General features: G+C 42.1%; 1 protein-coding gene across 1 annotated transcript in view; it reads left to right on the top strand.

Moving 5' to 3' along the window:
• Positions 1-15,005, top strand: part of zgc:158260 (uncharacterized protein LOC571389 homolog) — a 48,440-nt gene extending 33,435 nt beyond the window's left edge. The window contains exons 8-10 of the mRNA XM_048535680.2: positions 3,259-3,336; positions 12,209-12,284; positions 14,899-15,005. Of these exons, the coding sequence (XP_048391637.2) occupies positions 3,259-3,336; positions 12,209-12,271 (141 nt within the window). The 3' untranslated portion in view covers positions 12,272-12,284; positions 14,899-15,005. The remainder of the gene's footprint in view (positions 1-3,258; positions 3,337-12,208; positions 12,285-14,898) is intronic.
• Positions 15,006-18,184: the final 3,179 nt, after the last annotated feature.

The following is an 18,184-nucleotide window of genomic DNA, read 5'->3' on the forward strand; positions in this document are numbered from 1 at the left end:
GTGGCATTGACATCGGCTGTGCAACCAAACTGCTCCAAACCCCAGCCCCACCGTGCTATTCAAAAGAGCAATTCAATAGGCAGAAATTAGCAGTGATGGCAACCTACATGAAGGCAAAACACAAATGAAATTACAAATTCAATTGTGGGACTAGCTGAGGAGCTCAAAAGATAACTGACATAGACACAACAGGTTAAATGTCTTCCTTCTCTGCAGCAACAATTCTATACTATTCTAGCCAATCAATGTCAGGAATTCTCCGTCTCTCATTAATGATAAAGCTTGCATGGAACATCTAAAAAGATGGTTTTTGGGATGAACGCCTCAGAGAAATCTCAGGCACACACACACGACACACAGTGGAAATTAACAACCACCTACCTTTTGCATTGTTCAGGGTATTAACAATAAGGTAAAATATTTCTGATTCAGTTTGGATGTCCAATCAGAGTCTGTTCCTTTAAAAAGGCTGTTTAAAAAGACATTAAATGATAACTGTAAATGAGTGATAATAAACTATTTAATTGGTGATCATAATGGATTGTAAAGGCTGCTGAAGGAGAAACACTAACCTCGAACATGTCACTGTCTCAGCTCTATTTTAGATCAATGTTTCAAAATTCAACAGTCAAGAGTTTGGTCTAGTTTGCACATTGCATAAAAGACATCATGTAAATACATTTTAATAATAGCACAAATGGTAGCATTCATTTCTGTGCCTATTAAGGCTGTTAGTCCAGTCTGCTGCTTAATGAATGTCAGTCCCAGCTCAGTTGGAAGCACTGCAGGCCATGCCTCCCCCTCTTCATATTTATTTCAGAACCCTCTCCCCATCCATCTTTTCTGATGAAGGGTCTCGGCCCGAAACGTCAGCGTTTGTGCTCCTAAGGTGCTGCTTGGCCTGCTGTGTTCATCCAGCTCCACACTTTGTTATCTCGGATTCTCCAGCATCTGCAGTTCCCATTATCTCAGTTGGAATCACTGTTGATTTTTATCAAACAATTCTGTGTGGAAGTCCCATGCCAGATGTGGAATCTTGTTTTTTTTGAGGTTGATTCTTGAGCACCCTTCTTGTCTAAAGGTTAATGAATGACTGGAGTTGGTTGGAATGTTGGTCCGTGGAGCTGCAAGAATTTATGCACCTTAATCCTGTAGTGAGCGATTCTCTTCAGTATGAATTCTGTCACTGAGTGCTTGCGTGATCCTACTTTTCAGTTTCTATTTTGATTATTGCCCCAGTTATGTTTGTTTGTGCTTTGCAGGAACATAAGCAAACAGACCTGGGACCCCTCTCATTTAGGGTGTACATTCTCTGAGAAGCCTTTGTTTGAAAACTGATGTAGAGCAAGATGGTGTTTGTAAATATTTTCTTTAAGTCATTCACCTTCTCCAGTGCCCCTCTAGAATATACTTCCCCCTCCCCACCGCAGCTTTTTCCTTTCCTCTGGCCTCACTTCTGTTCTTCTTCAGTCTCCACTAGAGACTTAACATCTCACAGCCAGAATGTCAATCAAAACATACTCATGATATCATTGTTGCAGCATTATTTATGAAAGAGGGTATAAAAATCTCATGCTCCACCTTACCTTGGATCACTTGAAGCATGACACTGTACTAGAAGCATGCTGATCTGTTGTAACAAAGTAGTTTAATATTAGTCCAGACCCTTCTATGCCTGAGGAATGTAACATTTTGCATTTAATAGTTTGTTCTGATAGATGGTTTTGGACTCTTTGATATCACAATATCCATGCCAGGTTTCTTATGGGAGATAACATACGCATTGCTGCATCAGGTGAAATACCTTGTTAATGGCAATCTAACACTATCATCGTCTCACACTCCCTGCCAGATCCCCATGCCCAGCCTTACCCTAATATTGCCCATTATTCAGTTCACCTGCTCGTTCTCCTTCCCCAGACGTCTGAATACTCCATTGTATTCCCCACCTTCCCTCGTCTCCTTTGCTCCTGTCATCGTGAATCGACCTTCTCACCCAAGTTGCTACCTCTATTCCCCAGGAAATACTCCACCTCACATCTACATCCATTAAGTTCTATTCCATACTGTTCCTTTCAACATTTCCATTTGAGTGCAGCTGTTCCTCCTGCCTCAGTCAGGTTTGCTGGCTTCACACCATAGCTGCCTCGCATGGTCGGACTAGTGCGCCCAGTCAACCTTAACACTGAACAATGTAATTCTTTAAATACAAGAAGACAAACTCCATACGACTGAGGATGCTCATGAGCTGCTGCCAACCCTTGCACTGTAAGCATTTACCTACCAAAGGAAGATCTCATACGAATGAGCTGGTTGACTTTGTCAAACTTCGCCCACTGCACTTTAAATTTTTCTGTAGTAAATAATCCTGCGTTTCTCAAACCTTTTCTGTTGTATCCTTATTTTAAGACTTGATATTTGTTAATGCCCCACAGAACAATATCTGGTGAACGACTGGGTTGGGGGTAGAGTTGCTGAACAGTGTAGGTGTTCAAACAACAGGGATAGTTTCACAATGATGTACACGTCCAAGAACCTGACATTTTGTTGGCCCTGTTGCCAGCAATCAGGTCTCAGAGCTAATTGGATTAAGTCACACCCACAGGCAAAGGAGCTTTGCAAGTAAGCCCAGGATTGTCAAATGTGAGTATCCATTGCACAGCCACCACTGCTGCATCAGAACTTGTGACCCCAGTTACCTGTTCCTCATGACCCACAATTTTTGAACTCCAGAAATAACAAATTGTCTCTTAAATGGAGAGAGATGCCCATGGTGCTTTTTAAAATATGACCAATTGTCGACATAGGTGAGTAAGTAGGGAACAGTTACCAGAACATCCTTTCCTGTGCCTCTTGATATTAGCTGTAATCTATATTACTGAATAGTTGGGCATCTTGATCAAGTTGGGCAATGGTAATATTTATGGATAGATGAGAACTGATGGAAGGAAGAAACAAGTGGGAAAACAGGAGTGTGGTAATTAGTAGAGAGAGATAATGGGAACTGCAGATGCTGGAGAATCCAAGATAATAAAATGTGAGGCTGGATGAACACAGCAGGCCCAGCAGCATCTCAGGAGCACAAAAGCTGACGTTTCGGGCCTAGACCCTCTGATGAAGGGTCTAGGCCCAAAACATCAGCTTTTGTGCTCCTGAGATGCTGCTTGGCCTGCTGTGTTCATCCAGCCTCCCATTTTATTGTCTGTGGTAATTAGTAATCTGATCTGACTCCTTTCTAATTTGTTGTTTTCTGTGAAGGATGAAGAAATCAGAAGGCTTCATGCAACAATATCTTTCAAAAAATATCTAGAGGCATTAGGATGCAGGAAACCAGAGGTAAACATAAATTTAACAAATTACAAATATACAGTATCTTCCGCAAGTAGGCCAAAGTTGTGAATTCAGGAATATTGCCTGATATGTGAAGTCAGGCAATAGTGTAGTTTACAGAAAATCACTGATCAGTATAATACTGCAACACTCAAACAAAAGGCTTTGATTATTATCTCCTCATCCGGAGTGTTTTCCAAGTCTACCAGAGATTTCCCACAGACTACAGGTGACAATTTTCATTTCATTTTCTTGTTCTGAATATATGGGTGTCCCTAAAACTAGGTTTCATCACTGGACTGGCAACCACATTGCTTTTAAGCAGCTTAACATTAAATATTAATTTAATGTTATTGGAGTATGGAATCGTAAGAACATAAGAACTAGGAGCAGGAGTAGGCCGTTCGGCCCTTTGAGCCTGCTCCGCCATTCAATAAGATCATGGCTGATCTTTTCGTGAACTCAGATCCACTTACCCGGGTTCTCACCGTATCCCTTAATTGCTTTATTGTTCAAAAAAAATCTACCTTAGCTTTAAAAATGTTTACCGAAGTTGCGTCAACTACTTCACTGGGCAAGGAATTCCATAGATTAACAACCCTCTGGAGAAGTTCCTTCTCAATTCTGTCCTAAATCTGCTCCCTCTGATCTTGAGGCTATGACCTCTTGTCCTAGTTTCACCTGCCACTGGAAACATCCTTTCTACTTCTATCTTATCTATTCCGTTAATAATTTTATATATTTCTATAAGATCCCCCCTCAATCTTCTGAATTCCAATGAATATAATCCCAATCTACTCAGTCTCTCTTCATAAGCCAACGCCCTGAACTCTGGAATCAACCTCATGAACGTCCTCCAGTGCCAGTACATCCTTTCTCAAGTAAGGAGACCAAAACTGCACACAGTACTCCAGGTGTGGCCTCACCAGCACCTTGTACAGCTGCAACATAACCTCTCTGCTTTTAAACTCAATCCCTTTAGCAATGAAGGACAAAATTCCATTTGCCTTCCTAATTACTTGTTGTACCCGCAGACCAACCTTCTGTGATTTCTGCACAATGACACCCAGGTCCCTGTGCATAGCAGCATGCTGCAACTTGTTACCACTTAAGTAATAATCCTTTTTACTATTACTCCTACCAAAATGTATGACTTCACATTTATTTACATTGTATTCCTTTTGCCAGACCTTTGCCCACTCACTCAATGTATCTATGTTCCTCTGCAAAGTTTCACAGTCCTCTGCACACTTTGCTCTGCCACTCATCTTAGTGTCATCTGCAAACTTTGACGCCTTACACGTGGTCCCCAACTCCAAATCATCTATGTAACATGTTGCAATTTTTCTCTTACATTTTGCTGAATGATATTCCAAATGCAGGTGATCAAAGGCTGGGGAATGTAAGTGTTTCCCAATCCTGCTATCAGTTATGAGCAACGCGTACTCGACATTAGGTTTAGCACAGGCATGGTAAATCCCAACAAATGGCATTACAAACCATAGAACCACATTGTCAGTGTCGTGATGGACTATGCTTCTTTGCTTCTCATGCTCCTGACAAATAGTTCTAAAATTAAATTTGTTCCTTTTAAGATCAATTGCGATTGGTCCTTCCATGACTGTATATCATTTGCATTCTCTAAATGGACAGTACCAGGGATTAGTTTGCTCAGATAGCTGCTGTGCAATGCAGAGTGATGTCAACTGCATGTGTTCGATTGCTGTCCCAGTTGAGGTTACCATCAAGGTTCTGCTTTCTCAACCTTTCCCCTTGCCTGAGGTGTGGTGAACCTCAAGTTAAACTCTCCATCAGTCATATCTCTCTTTGTAGTGAGGGAATGAGATGTGGGCCATGTTACCTTTTTTTAATTACAGATTAAAAGATTCCCCACAGCTTCTTGCAATCTATTTTCTTAAACCACTCTCCATTCCCTGTTCCTTCCACCCTAACCTCCATAATAAGTGTGAGGGGATGATGAATTTCTGTGTCAGTAAGATCAGACCATCCTCTGACATGTTCTTCCCTTCCACAAACTCACTGGCCAAACTCCCTAAATGCTCCTAACATTCTAGTTTTTAAGTTCTATTCTTCGCTAATGTCACTCCTTCTCTTGTCATAAATCCTCGAAGCTCCTTTTGTCCCTGACTCTCACTTCCTTTTTCACCTGTACTATTCCAACAAAACTTGTTGATCATTCACCCCGGCCTCCACTCACCTTGCCTCTTCCTCTCCCTTAACCGACATTGTAAGTGGTTCTTTCACTTCAGATGTTACCCTTTGTTATTTTTAATTATGCTATCGTCATTTTTCTCCCCAAAGAACCAAATCCTAACTCCACTGTTCTCGCAAACCACATCCCACCAGCAATCTCTTTTGCCTCTCCGAAGTCATTGAATTGCCTCCTAAATCTGCTTCCAGGAAGAAAGTCAGTAGTATTTATATTCTAGTAACGCAAATGTTCACATGAACCTTCATTAGGTATCCAATGCCATTAAAGATAGAGAGTTCAATTTCTGTAAATAAATATGTCCAAGGTCAATCACACATTAGTTGTAAACATTAATTCCCATGTCAATTGTGGGAAATTCACAGATTGTCAGGTGTTTTTAAATTTAGAGCTTCATTTGAATTTACAAACTTACTTCAACGAAACCATCTATTTGACCTCACATGAAATAAGTTCCTTTTCCTCTGACCCTACTTTGAATATTTTTGACACTGGAATGAGGCATCTGAAGTTTGCTGGATTTTCTCAAATCTTACAGACTAACAGAATCTCTTGTGGTATTAATGTTAATGGGACAGGAGATGTACTCGATTGTGTCATCTGAAGCAAGATGATTAAAGACTTACAGGAAATAATTGTGACATTTAGAGAAAATGCATGTTGCTGGCTGCATGAATTTATTTTCATCTATTAGAAAACTAGAACCTTTATTCTTTGTGCATCTGCTTTTTACTGTCAGTAGGAACTTCTGTGCTGATGGGAGGTCCCTCCGCCCCCACCTCAACAAGTTCCGTACCCACCACAACACGGAACGCTTCTTCTGCTGTGTCCCTCCAAGTCGTCGTCTTCAACAAAGACTCCCAATCACCCTCCAGAGTACCCTTCCCCCACCTCCAATGTTCCTTCTCTTTTTGGACATCCCCTGCCAGCCTGTTACCCACCCTGGACCTCTTTGTTGCGAACTGCCAACACGATATCAACCGCCTCAAATTTCTCCACCCCCCCCCCCCCCCCCCTTCACCCACTCCAACCTGTCCTCCTCTGAACATGCAGCACCCCACTCTCTCTGCACCAATCCCTGTTTCACCATCAAACCCACTGACAAAGATGGGGTGATGGTAGTCTGAAGGATAGACCTCTGTGTTGCAGAGGCCAAACGCCAACTCTCTGACACCATGACCCCACCGACTCTCCCCCTTGAGCATGACCCCACCTTGGCCCATCAGTGTCCATGACCTCATCGCTTCCCGTGACTTCCCTCTATCGCCTCCAGCCTTATTGTCCATCAGCACTGCACTGCCCGGTTCTACCCGCTGCCCAAGATCTACAAGCCCGGCCAACCCATGCTCCTGTCCCATTGAACTCATCTCTTCCTACCTCATCTCTATTCTCTTCCCCTTGGTCCAGGCACGCCCCACCTACATCCGGGACACAAACCATGCCCTCTATCTTCAAGCCCCCGGTGCATCATCTTTATTATGGACATTCAATCCCTCTACAGGTCCATACCCCACAAAGATGGCCTACAGGTCCTTAGTTTATTCCTCTCCATCAGACCCATCCATGCCCCCTCACCCCACCAATACCCTTCACTGCCTCTCTGAACTTGTCCTCAGTCTCAATAACTTTTCCTTCAATTCTTCTCACTTTCTCCAAATCTGGGGGTGGCCATGGGCACTTGCAATGGGTCCCAGCTACGCCTGCTTCTTTGTCAGTTATGCCAAACAGTCTTTCCTCAGTACGTACAGCGCTTCTGTTCCCTAACCCTTCAGCTGTTACATCGATGGCCGCATCAGTGCTGTATCCTGCTCCCAGGCTGAACTGGAGCAGTTCATCGACTTCTCTAACAACTTCCACCCGCCCTTGAATTCACTCAGTCTATCTCAGGCACCTCCCTCCCCTTCCTTGACCTCTCCATTTCTATTTCTGGCGACAGTTTACAGGTTGACATTTACTATAAACCGACAGTTCCACAGCTACCTAGACTATGCCTTCACCCATTCTTTATCCTGCAAAAACTGCATCCCGTTTTCTCGATTCCTCCGTCTCCGTCACATCTGCTCTGACAAGAAGACTTTCCATTCCTAAGCATCCCAGATGTCCTTCTTTTTCAAACAATGCTCTTTCCACCTCTCTGTCATCCAGACAGCCCTCCACTGTGCCTCCTACATTCCCCACTTCGCAGCTCTTAACCACCCCAAAAACATAATAAAGTTAGGGTCACCCTTTGTCCTCAATTTCCACCTCACCAGCTTCCACATCCTCAAGGTATCATCCTTAAACACTCCCACCAACTCCAATTAGACCCCACCACCCAGAACATCTTCCACTTCCCACCCCTCTCTGCCTTCTGCAAAGACCATTACCTTTGCCACTCCTTAGTTCGCACCACACTCTCCACCAACCACTGCAAACCACCCAGTACCTTCCCCTGTAACCGTAAGAGATGCAGCACCAGCCCACGCACCACCTCCCTCACTTCCATCCAGGGCTGTGAACAATCCTTCCAGATGAGACAGAGCTTCACCTGCATCTCCTCCAACCTAGTCTACTGCATCCTGTGCTCCCGATGTGGTCTTCTCTATATAGGTGACAGCAAACAAAGACTCCTACAATACACGTCGGCAGGATAAAATCTGTTGGCAACAGACAACAGTTTGTCTTGCCCAATATCAGAGAAAGGAGTTTGTAATTGTATAAAGCTGAGGACATACACACGAAACAAAGAGGAACAGCTATCCTGAAGGGAAAGGGGGCCTGGTCTTAGCTGATTATTGCCAGCATGTGCTGTTGTGCTGTATGTCTTTATGAAATATTGACTGTCAATGTGAAATGCAGTAGTTGGTGCATGTGTAAGAATATATAGCTTACCAGATAATTAAGAAAAATTAAGAAGTACTTCTGAGGCAGAACATAAAGTCAAGTGGGAAGGAGTGGTGTGTGGATGAGTAAAACCAAAGGAGTGAAATTTGAGGCCAATTAAGAAGGTACAAGCCGAAAACTGCTTATGACAGTTAGAAACTATGAGTAACCTCTGACTGCTTATTTCAATATTAAACATATGAAGGTGCTTGCCAACTATTTTGCACTCGGAAAGTTTTGTAAACAGCAGAGCAGGATCACAGGAAAATTCGACATACTGATGTGTTGAGATTCGGAGGAAATGGGAGAAAGTTGAAATTTACCTTCTGGAGAGCCTCAAAGGCATATTTGCAAAAGTGTGACAAGCAAATATAAATGTTAGTTCTTTCCATTGTATAAATTTACACAAAGGCATGGTGAAGACATATTGATACAAAGACTAAGCTTACTCAGGACTGAATTTTCATGGTGTTGGGCAGGATCTGGGGACTTTTAATAGTGGTATATGGAACCCAAATGCAGAAATCCCAGCTCCTTTTCTGACAGATTAAATTTTTGACAATAGGGGAAAGGGGAGGAGGTGTAATTCACACAGGAGAGAAACCCACACTTTACACAGCTATTAAAGTGAGGAGCTGGAGGAATACAGCAGGCCAGGCAGCATCAGAGGAACAGGAAAGTTCTTCTGAACAAGGGTCCCAACCCTAAACATCAACTTTCGTGTTCCTCTGATGCTGCCTGGCCTGCTGTGTTCCTCCAGCTCCGCACTGTGTAATCTCTGACTCCAGCATCTGCAGTTCTTGCTATCACAGCACAGCTATTACCCCATGTTAGCTATTCCAAGGGTCCTCACCTTCATTGTCAGAGTCATAAATTGATGGAGTAAGTTAATATGTACATCATCATATGAGGTACATATTGCAGCATAGTGATGATATTTGAATATGTTACTTATCATTATCATTATTGTTACTGTGAACTATTATTGATCATGAGTGCCTGCCTTTTAAACATTGTGCTGGTAAGAAATAGCACTTTGCCTTTGCTCACGTTAATTTGTTTTGTTTGAAGATGTCGTACATTTTCTGGCATTGATTTGGTGCACAAGTGAAATTCTCTTTTTTTTTCAGAAGCGACTTTAAGCAGCTTATTATTACTTTTCACAACAATTTCCTTTTCAAAGGAACTTGGTTCCTTCTATACATATTTCATAAGATAATTAACTGGTTCCCTCGCTGCAGTTGGACTTCCTCATTTCTCAAAACCCCTTACTCCCCAGGCCCCATTCATGCCATTTCATGCCCCTAATTATACAATGTGGCCTCTCATGTCCCATGTTAATCTGTGACACTTATATGCCTGTTCATCCACTATCCACTATATAGAAGCAATGAATCCTATTGTGACTATTGGATGTGATTTTTTAAAAAACAAATTTTTAGAAGGAGCAATGAATAGTAAACTTTCTGCTCTTTTTAGAGGAAGTCTTTCTATTAAAGGGCAAAAAAAAGTCAATTATCTGGACCCTTTAAAGTTTTAATCGCTGAAACATGTGTGGCCTGGTGGTCTAGGGGTATGATTCTCGCTGTGTCGGCACGGTGGCACAGTGGACAGCACTGCTACCTCCCAGCACCAGGGACCCGGGTTCAGTTCCACCCTCGGGTGACTGTCTGTGTCAAGTTTGCACATTGTCCCTGTGTCTGCGTGGGTTTCCTCCGGGTGCTCCGGTTTCCTCTCTCACAGTCCAAAGATGTGCAGGCTAGGTGGATTGGCCATGCTAAATTGCCCATAGTGTTCAGGGGTGTGAGGGTTATAGGGGGATGGGTCTGGGTGGGATGCTTCAAGGGGCAGTGTGGACTTGTTGAGCCAAAGGGCCTGTTTCCACACTGTAGGGATGATGATGATGATAAATACTCTACTCTTCAACAGTGGTTCAACAGTCCATATAATTGCCATAATGTTAATTTTTTAATGTGCATTCTTTAAAGCAACCAAAAGCAGCTGCAGCTGTCAGTGAGAATTAAGCAACATCCAAATGCTGGACTGCTGTCATTGACAGAAAAAAGTTTGAAAAACCTGCAGCATCTAGTTGTACAGTTTCATGATAACTCTTAGTTAACACTTCCATGAGGGCTTTCATGTCATTGTGCTTGCTTGGCTTCAAAAGTTCTGATTATCTCTACACAAGGTTCTGATTTCAGTCTGATTGACAGCTTAGGAAGGCTATTAAAGTATTTGAAGTGCAGACCCAAAAGAAGTTTGTTTGTTTTTATAAGCGATTAATCACTTGAAGTTTTAAAGCTTTGAATGGATTTATGAATGGGAGTTTTTTTCACAATTAAATGTTTGGGATTGAAAGACTATTTGATGTCTATTTTTCATTTCTAAAGCTCCCAGGTCTTTCCACCTTACATAGCAGGTGATTGAACATACAGATGGCATAGAGTCACAGAATTAGTATGGTGCAGAAGGAGGCCATTTGGCCCATCATTGCCTGCACTGCACCATCTGTATTATCTAGTGCCATTCTCCTGCCTTTTCCCCAAATCCCTGACACACCATTACTATCCAAATAACCATCCAATGCCTTTTCTGATGAAGGGTCTAGGCCCAAAATGTCAGCTTTCCTGCTCCTATGATGCTGCTTGGCCTGCTGTGTTCATCCAGCTCTACACCTGTTGTCTCAAACATCTAATGCCATCTTGAATGCCTCAATTGAATTTACCTCTGTCAAATTTTCAGGCTGTACATTCCATACCCTAACAATTCAGTACATGAAAAACATTTCCCTCACCTCACTCTTGCTTCTTTTGCACATCACTATAAATTTATGCCCTCTCATTCTTGTTTCTTTTACAAGTAGGAACAGCTTTTCACTTTCCACGCTGTCCAGTCTGCTGATTTTTGAAAACTTCAATCAGATCTCCTCTCAAACGTCTTCCCTCCAAGGTCAACAGTTCCAACCTCTTCAATCTATCCTCATAGATGTAGTTTCTAATACCTGGAACCATCTTCGTAAATCGCTTCTGTACTCTGTCCAATGCATTTGCATCTTTCCTGTAGTGTGGGCACCACAGTACATGTAATAGAGCGTGATGTTGAGTATGTACAGGGCCGTGGGGGAGTGGTGTTTGGTGGGGGTGGTGAACAAGTGTGAGGGGTGAGGGCTAAAGGGACTAACAACTTCTGGGATGAAGCCCCAGAAAACTGAATTGATCAAGCTGCCTCATCACATTCCCACCCCTCTGGCCAAACCTGCTGTACTTCAGAGGTCACAACATTTAACAGCACGGTTATTTTATTTTGTCTGTAGCATTAGTATTAGTGCCAATAAGCATCATTAAAGAGAATGCTTTTTGGAAGTGCCAATTTTATTAAGATGGATCTATCAAATATGTGAAGCACATATAAATTCTTAAGAAAATAAATCCAGAACACTCTGTCCAAAGGCCTGATTGTATTGGCCTACATTGTCAGCCAAACCTCGAAATAACAGAAGTGGCATTAATGTCCCCAGAATATAAACTACAAAATAGCTGACTTTTTAAACTAAAATGAGTGACTGCCAATTCACCAGATGACATTTGGATTAGTTAGAGTCATTGTCTTGAAAATGGTTCATCACGAAGAGAAATGACAGATATAAAGTGTTAGCCCTGAAATGAAGACCACCCGAAACAAAGAAGTTAGAACGATTTGAAAAATAACTCTGTTGTGTAAGTGTTGTTGTAGTGTATACATGTTAATATTCACTGTGGTTAATATGTTATATTCTAAATATTTCAGTTCCTGGAGAAATTATTTGCCAAAGTTGATGAAAATCAAACAGAAGTCAGAAGAACAGCTTGAAACAGAAACCTGAGTAATGCAGATTTCATTCTTCATGACACATAGGATGCATCATTAATTAGCATGTTATCTCGATTGGTATAATTTTATCAATGTTTATATGTGATTATAAGTCCCCTACAGATATTAGTACCAACTTAGGCTTTGGTTAATACTTAGTGCTGTTGACTATATGATGCAATGCAAAAATATTTATGTTCCTTCAAGAACACTCAAATATTAAGCCAAATAATTACATAAACAGTACACATAATGGAATCCAATAAATGCGCAAGTTCTCAGCAACACTGCTTAAACACCTTTCCGATTTTCTGAGCGTGTCTATATTTTAAGGAACATAATCATCTATTTAAAGGTTAAAGTTGTGACATTGGGTTTAGTAATACAAAGAAAGGTGGTGCTTTTAATATCTGCCAGAATTTTCGGGAGACAAATGTCGTCCTAGCTTTCAGTTATTACATCCATCATCTTGACTGTCTGATACGAATCAATGTCAACCTGGAAGCATACATCTCAGAACTGCATGACTCAACTGCAGGGGCCACACCAGGCTGAGAGTCTGCCATGCCAGGCCGGGAACCTGCCTCACTGGGCTGAGAGGCCACCATGCCAGACCAGGAGTTAAAAGTGTTAAAAATACAGCAGAAGAAACTGCATTTACACTTGTAAATGATCTTCTGTCAACTCTAAGGTGAAGTGATGTTGGTGAACCAGGAGGAACCCCAAGGAACTTCCTGCTCAAAGTGTTCAGTGATAGAATAGCCATTTCACTGTGGGCCATCATAATTCCAACCTGTTTTGGTTCAGGCCTGTTTTTCTGTAATAATATAAAAATAAAAATAAGGCTACAAGCTGCCATTAATGTTCAATCTTCCAACTATTTCAGAGGTTTAAGCATTACAACCCACATCTCAGGTGTTTAGATTAGATTCCCTACAAAGTGGAAACAGGCCCTTTGGCCCAACAAGTCCACACCGCCCCTTGAAGCATCCCACCCAGACCCATCCCCCATAACCCACACACCCCTGAACACTACGGGCAATTTAGCATAGCCAATCCACCTAGCCCACACATCTTTGGACTGTGGGAGGAAACTGGAGCACCCGGAGGAAACCCACGCAGACACGGGGAGAACGTGCAAACTCCACACAGACAGTTGCCCGAGGCTGGAATTGAATCCAGGTCCCTGGTGCTGTAAGGCTGCAGTGCTAACCACTGAGCCACCATGCCGCCCCCTGTGTCCTGAATCATGAGACCTTTCTGGTCAATTTATGTTTCACAGTTGTTTGCTACATAGAAATAGCATCTCATCCTTAGCTTTCCTGTCATTTTTCAGAATTTACTGGATTTTTACACTAATTGTCTATCAACCTGACTGCAGAAATTTACGACAAGTAATACCTTTTTGAATCATGAGTGTGGAGTAAAGAGTTAACCACATCTATACTTTCATGACAACTTTCCTTTAACAATAATATGTGGGCAGGGAGTTATGTCACAATGATGCCAGATTATATTGAACTGAGGCTCAAGTGTGTAGAATGCCAGAGATGTCTTCTCTTACTATGCCCTGACTTGGTTAATACCTAAAGATCATTGTGGTTCACTGATTTGTGTGTGGACTATGTTCTAACAACAATCCACAACAGATGATACCACAACATAATAATTGCTAATGCAATGCTGATCAATATCTCTGTCACAGAAAGGGAACAATTCAAATTATTCCATCTCATTTGTTTATGCAGTAAATAGTTAGAGGTTCTGAAAATGCTAAACTTTTATTTCCTTTTCTGTCTCTTTTCCTCTCTTCTGATCCGTCTAATGGGACTGAAGAAATTTCTTTTCTAAGCCTTGATATCACCATTTACTATGGACCTAGATGCCCTGTTGCCTTCACTACACCGTTGTCAATTTGTCCTTTCAGCAGAAGCAACATTGTTCTCAAGCTGACTGGCACAGGAAAAGGTCTAACCCTGTGTGATACCCTGCTCTGCAAGTTTAGCCTAATTCTGCTCCATTGTTCTCTATCTTCTGTTCTGAATGCATCAATGCTTGTAAATTAGCAGTTCAGTTCCTTCTCTATTTTTATTTTAATTGACAACTTAAAATTTAGTTTGTTTAAATACTGAGATTATGAACATATGAATTAAGAGCAAGAGCAAACAATTTGAATTCTTGGGTCTGCTCTGCCATTTAATAAGATCATGACTGATCTGATTTGGATCTTGAATACAGTAGTCAGTGACAGAGATCAGCAGATACAAATGACTTAGTTACTGTCCAGGAGTTTATTTCTGCATATCAGTGTGGTCCGATACACCATCATACCACACTGTTAATATAAATGGGCTTTCCATGAAAATGGTCCTGTTTGCTGCATGATGGAGTTGGTCAACAGAGAAACTTAACTTAAGTTTGGATCCAAGCTGAGTAGAAGAATGAGTGACCATACTTTGGGTGCCTATACTTTTTGATATGATTGACCGCTCACCCAAAAAAAAGTTTCTAATTATCCCACTGCCTTTCTAGCACTTATTGTCAATGGAAGAATTAAATCAATTTATTCTAGGTAGAATGTAGTTTGTTCAGTGAAGAGTCCTTAATTTTTTTTGATTTAATTCCAGGACAGAAACTTCAGACCAATTTTAACTCAGCTGAGAAGCTCATTTGAGGACCAGCTCTCTTATTTATAAATTTCTGTCAGATCCACTTACAATAAACATACCAAAATGTTTACATGGTACTTTATTTGCTTAATGAGTTTGTTTGTAATTTCTGAGCAGGAAAAAGATTGAAAATTAATTCTTGTCAAAGGTGACAGTCATGAGATTGTATAGTTTAACCCAGGTGTCAATTTCATCTAATTTCACAAAGGGTTTCTCTACATGAAGTCAAATGGAATTTCTGACTGTATTTTATCAAATTTCTCTCATTGGATACCTGCCATGCTCCGTGGTGCCCTTCTCATCCAATGTTAGCCTGATTCTACTATCTTGCCATAGCCAAAACAATCCCTACCGACCAGATATCCCAGTATAGACTGGCACCCTCTCATCAGTGCCATCTTTAAATTCCAGACATACATTTGGCCAAGCATTGGCAATCCAGAGTGGCCATCACTGGCACAACTGCCCCAAACACATGCTGGTTACAGCACGTACTTGGCCTGGCTGATATTTCCTAGCACGTGCAACTCCCTCCCTTGTCCCAGTGCTGTCTAACCACCAGGCCACAAAGTTTACCTTTTGTTCACATCCCATCCCTAAGTCACTACTACTGTCTTCCCAATGCCCATAACATCATCTCCCAAAATTACCCCCTGAGCCCTGCCCCTAAGTTCACTCATGCCAACCGTAATGACTATTGATGACCCACTCTCCCATAGTGACCTATGTCCTCTGATGTACTATTGTCTCTCCTGCTAGTATGTTGAGCAATCTCCCCTTGACTTTATTGTCTGTTTGCTTTCCAGCATGCTGCCCCCAAACCCTGCAACTAATTTCTCCAACTTCCCTACCACAGCAGTGTCCTCTGATAACTCACCATTGAGGTATTGCCCAGGACAAACTGTGGCCCACCCCCCAACGTGGACAGCCCTAGTTATGTGACTGGACCCCTGACCAATCCCTGTGCAGCTATCCAATGGACTTACAGTGATACCCCAGACTGATTGCACTTGTCCTGCAGGATTGACCATGGCCCAATCTCCAGACTAGAGTGATGTGGAACTTCTGGCCCTGGGAGGCCCAAGTGGCTAATTAACCATGACCAAGTCCTTGGACAAATATAAGACACTGCCCTTAACTGACTGGGACTATGCCCCTAAGACTTTGAGATATAACCATTTGGTTGAAGTACATTTAGTGTGTTTGCCACATACACTGCTGGCATTTGGTGTGGATATGATATTGATGCATCACCAACATGACCATCAGCTGGACTGATTGCTGCTGACATCTGTGACAAACTTCCTGACTTGTCTGGGCTGAAACATGGTACAAAAGTACAATGAGCCTTTAAGGTCCTGCTGAGGTGGCAAAGCACAAAAAGGCAAGACAGTGATGCTGTAAGTGTCCAAGCAGACGTGAAAGAATTGACCACTAAGAGAGCAAGCAAGGAGCCCTGTGATGTATCATGGTCTAATCTGACTATTCGGTGTCTCTCCCTAAGTACAAAGGGTCCTGGCAGCAGTATTCCAATGATAGGGGCCCGTGTGCTGCAAGGCATAGACTTGCTCATTGAGGAAATGGCACCCTTTTGTGTGATGAACCCAGAACTTTCCATGATGTTTGTAGAGCCTGTAGTTCCTTGTAGCGGGAGCAAACCAATGATGTTGGCAAAGCCCACCACCCAGACCATAACTAGGCTTGGTACAAGGGAATGAGCCAGGACAAGTGATCGATGTTTTAGTTGGAGAGCATTTTGGGCTTAGTGACCGTAGCACCAAAGATTTCAAGTAGTCAATGACAAGGAGAAGAGTGGCCCTCAGGTGAGAGTGTTTAATTGCCAATTACACCCAAATTAGACAAGCATGTGGAATGGGAGCAGTTATTTGAGGACAAATCTATGTCTGGCATATGGGAGGCTTTTAAAGACCAGTTGATTAAAGTGAAGGACATGCATGTTCCTACAAAACTGAAGGATAGGAATGGCAGGATCCAGGAACCATGGATGACAAGGGAAATTGTAAGCTTAGTCAAAAGGAAAAAGGAAGCATACAGTAGGTCTAGGCAGCTATAAACTGACAAAATTATTGGAGAGTATAGGGAAATTAGGATGGAACTTAAATGCAGAACTAGGAAAGCTAAAAGGGGCCTTGAAATGTCATTAGCAAACAGGATCAAGGAGAATCCCGAGGCTTTTTATGTATATATTAGAAGAAAGGGCATATCAAGGCCTCGCGGACAAGGAAAGGAATTCCTGAGTGGAGCCACAGGAAATGGGAGTGATTCTTAGTAAATACTTCGTATCAGTATCAACCGAAGAAAAGGGCATGATTAATGTTGAGGTTGGAAATGAGTGTGTGAATACGCTAGGGAATGTCAATACATTAAAGGAGGATGTTTTGGGAATCCTAAATTGCATTAAGGCAGACAAGTCCCAGGAGCCAGATGGGATCTATCCTAGTTCACTGCAAGAGGTAGGGGAAGAAATAGTGGGACATTAGCAAATATTTTCACATCTTCCTTGCCCATAGGTGAGGTTCCAGAGCACTAGAGATTAGCCAACGTTGTTCCCTTGTTTAAGAAAGAAAGCAGGAATAATTTAGGAAATTATAGGCTGATGAGTCTGACATCTGTGGTGGGGGAGCTCTTAGAGAAGATACTGAGGGATAGGATATATGCACACTTGGAAGAAAATGGACTAGTTAGTGATAGGCAGCATGATTTCGTATGGGGGAGGTCATGTCTCACCAACCTGATTGAACTTTTGAAGAGATGACAAAGATAACTGATGAGGAAAGAGCTGTGGATGTAGTTTATATGGACTTTAAAAAGGCATTTGATAAAATCCCACATGGCAGATTGGTACAAAAACTAAATCACATGGGATTCATGGTAGGCTGGCTAGATGGATACAAAGCTGGCTTGGTCATAGAAGCCAGAAGGGGTGGAAGGATATTTTTCAGAATGGAGAGTGGTAACTAGTGGTGTTCCACAGGGATCAAGCTTAGGTCTTTTGTTGTTTGCAGTACATATAAATGATCTGGAGCTAAATGTGGGTAGTCTGATTAGTAGGTTTGTAGTTGACATGATTGGTGGAGTTGCTGATAGTGCCAATCGCATTTGGAGAGAATGGCGACTTGGGCACAGAAATGGCAGATGGAGTTTAATCCAGACAAATGTGAGGTGATGCATTTTGGAGGATCAAATTTAGGTGTGAATTATAATATAAATGGCAGAATCCTTA

The sequence above is a fragment of the Stegostoma tigrinum genome, chromosome 1 (assembly GCF_030684315.1).
Source record: "Stegostoma tigrinum isolate sSteTig4 chromosome 1, sSteTig4.hap1, whole genome shotgun sequence".
Lineage (NCBI taxonomy): Eukaryota > Metazoa > Chordata > Chondrichthyes > Orectolobiformes > Stegostomatidae > Stegostoma > Stegostoma tigrinum.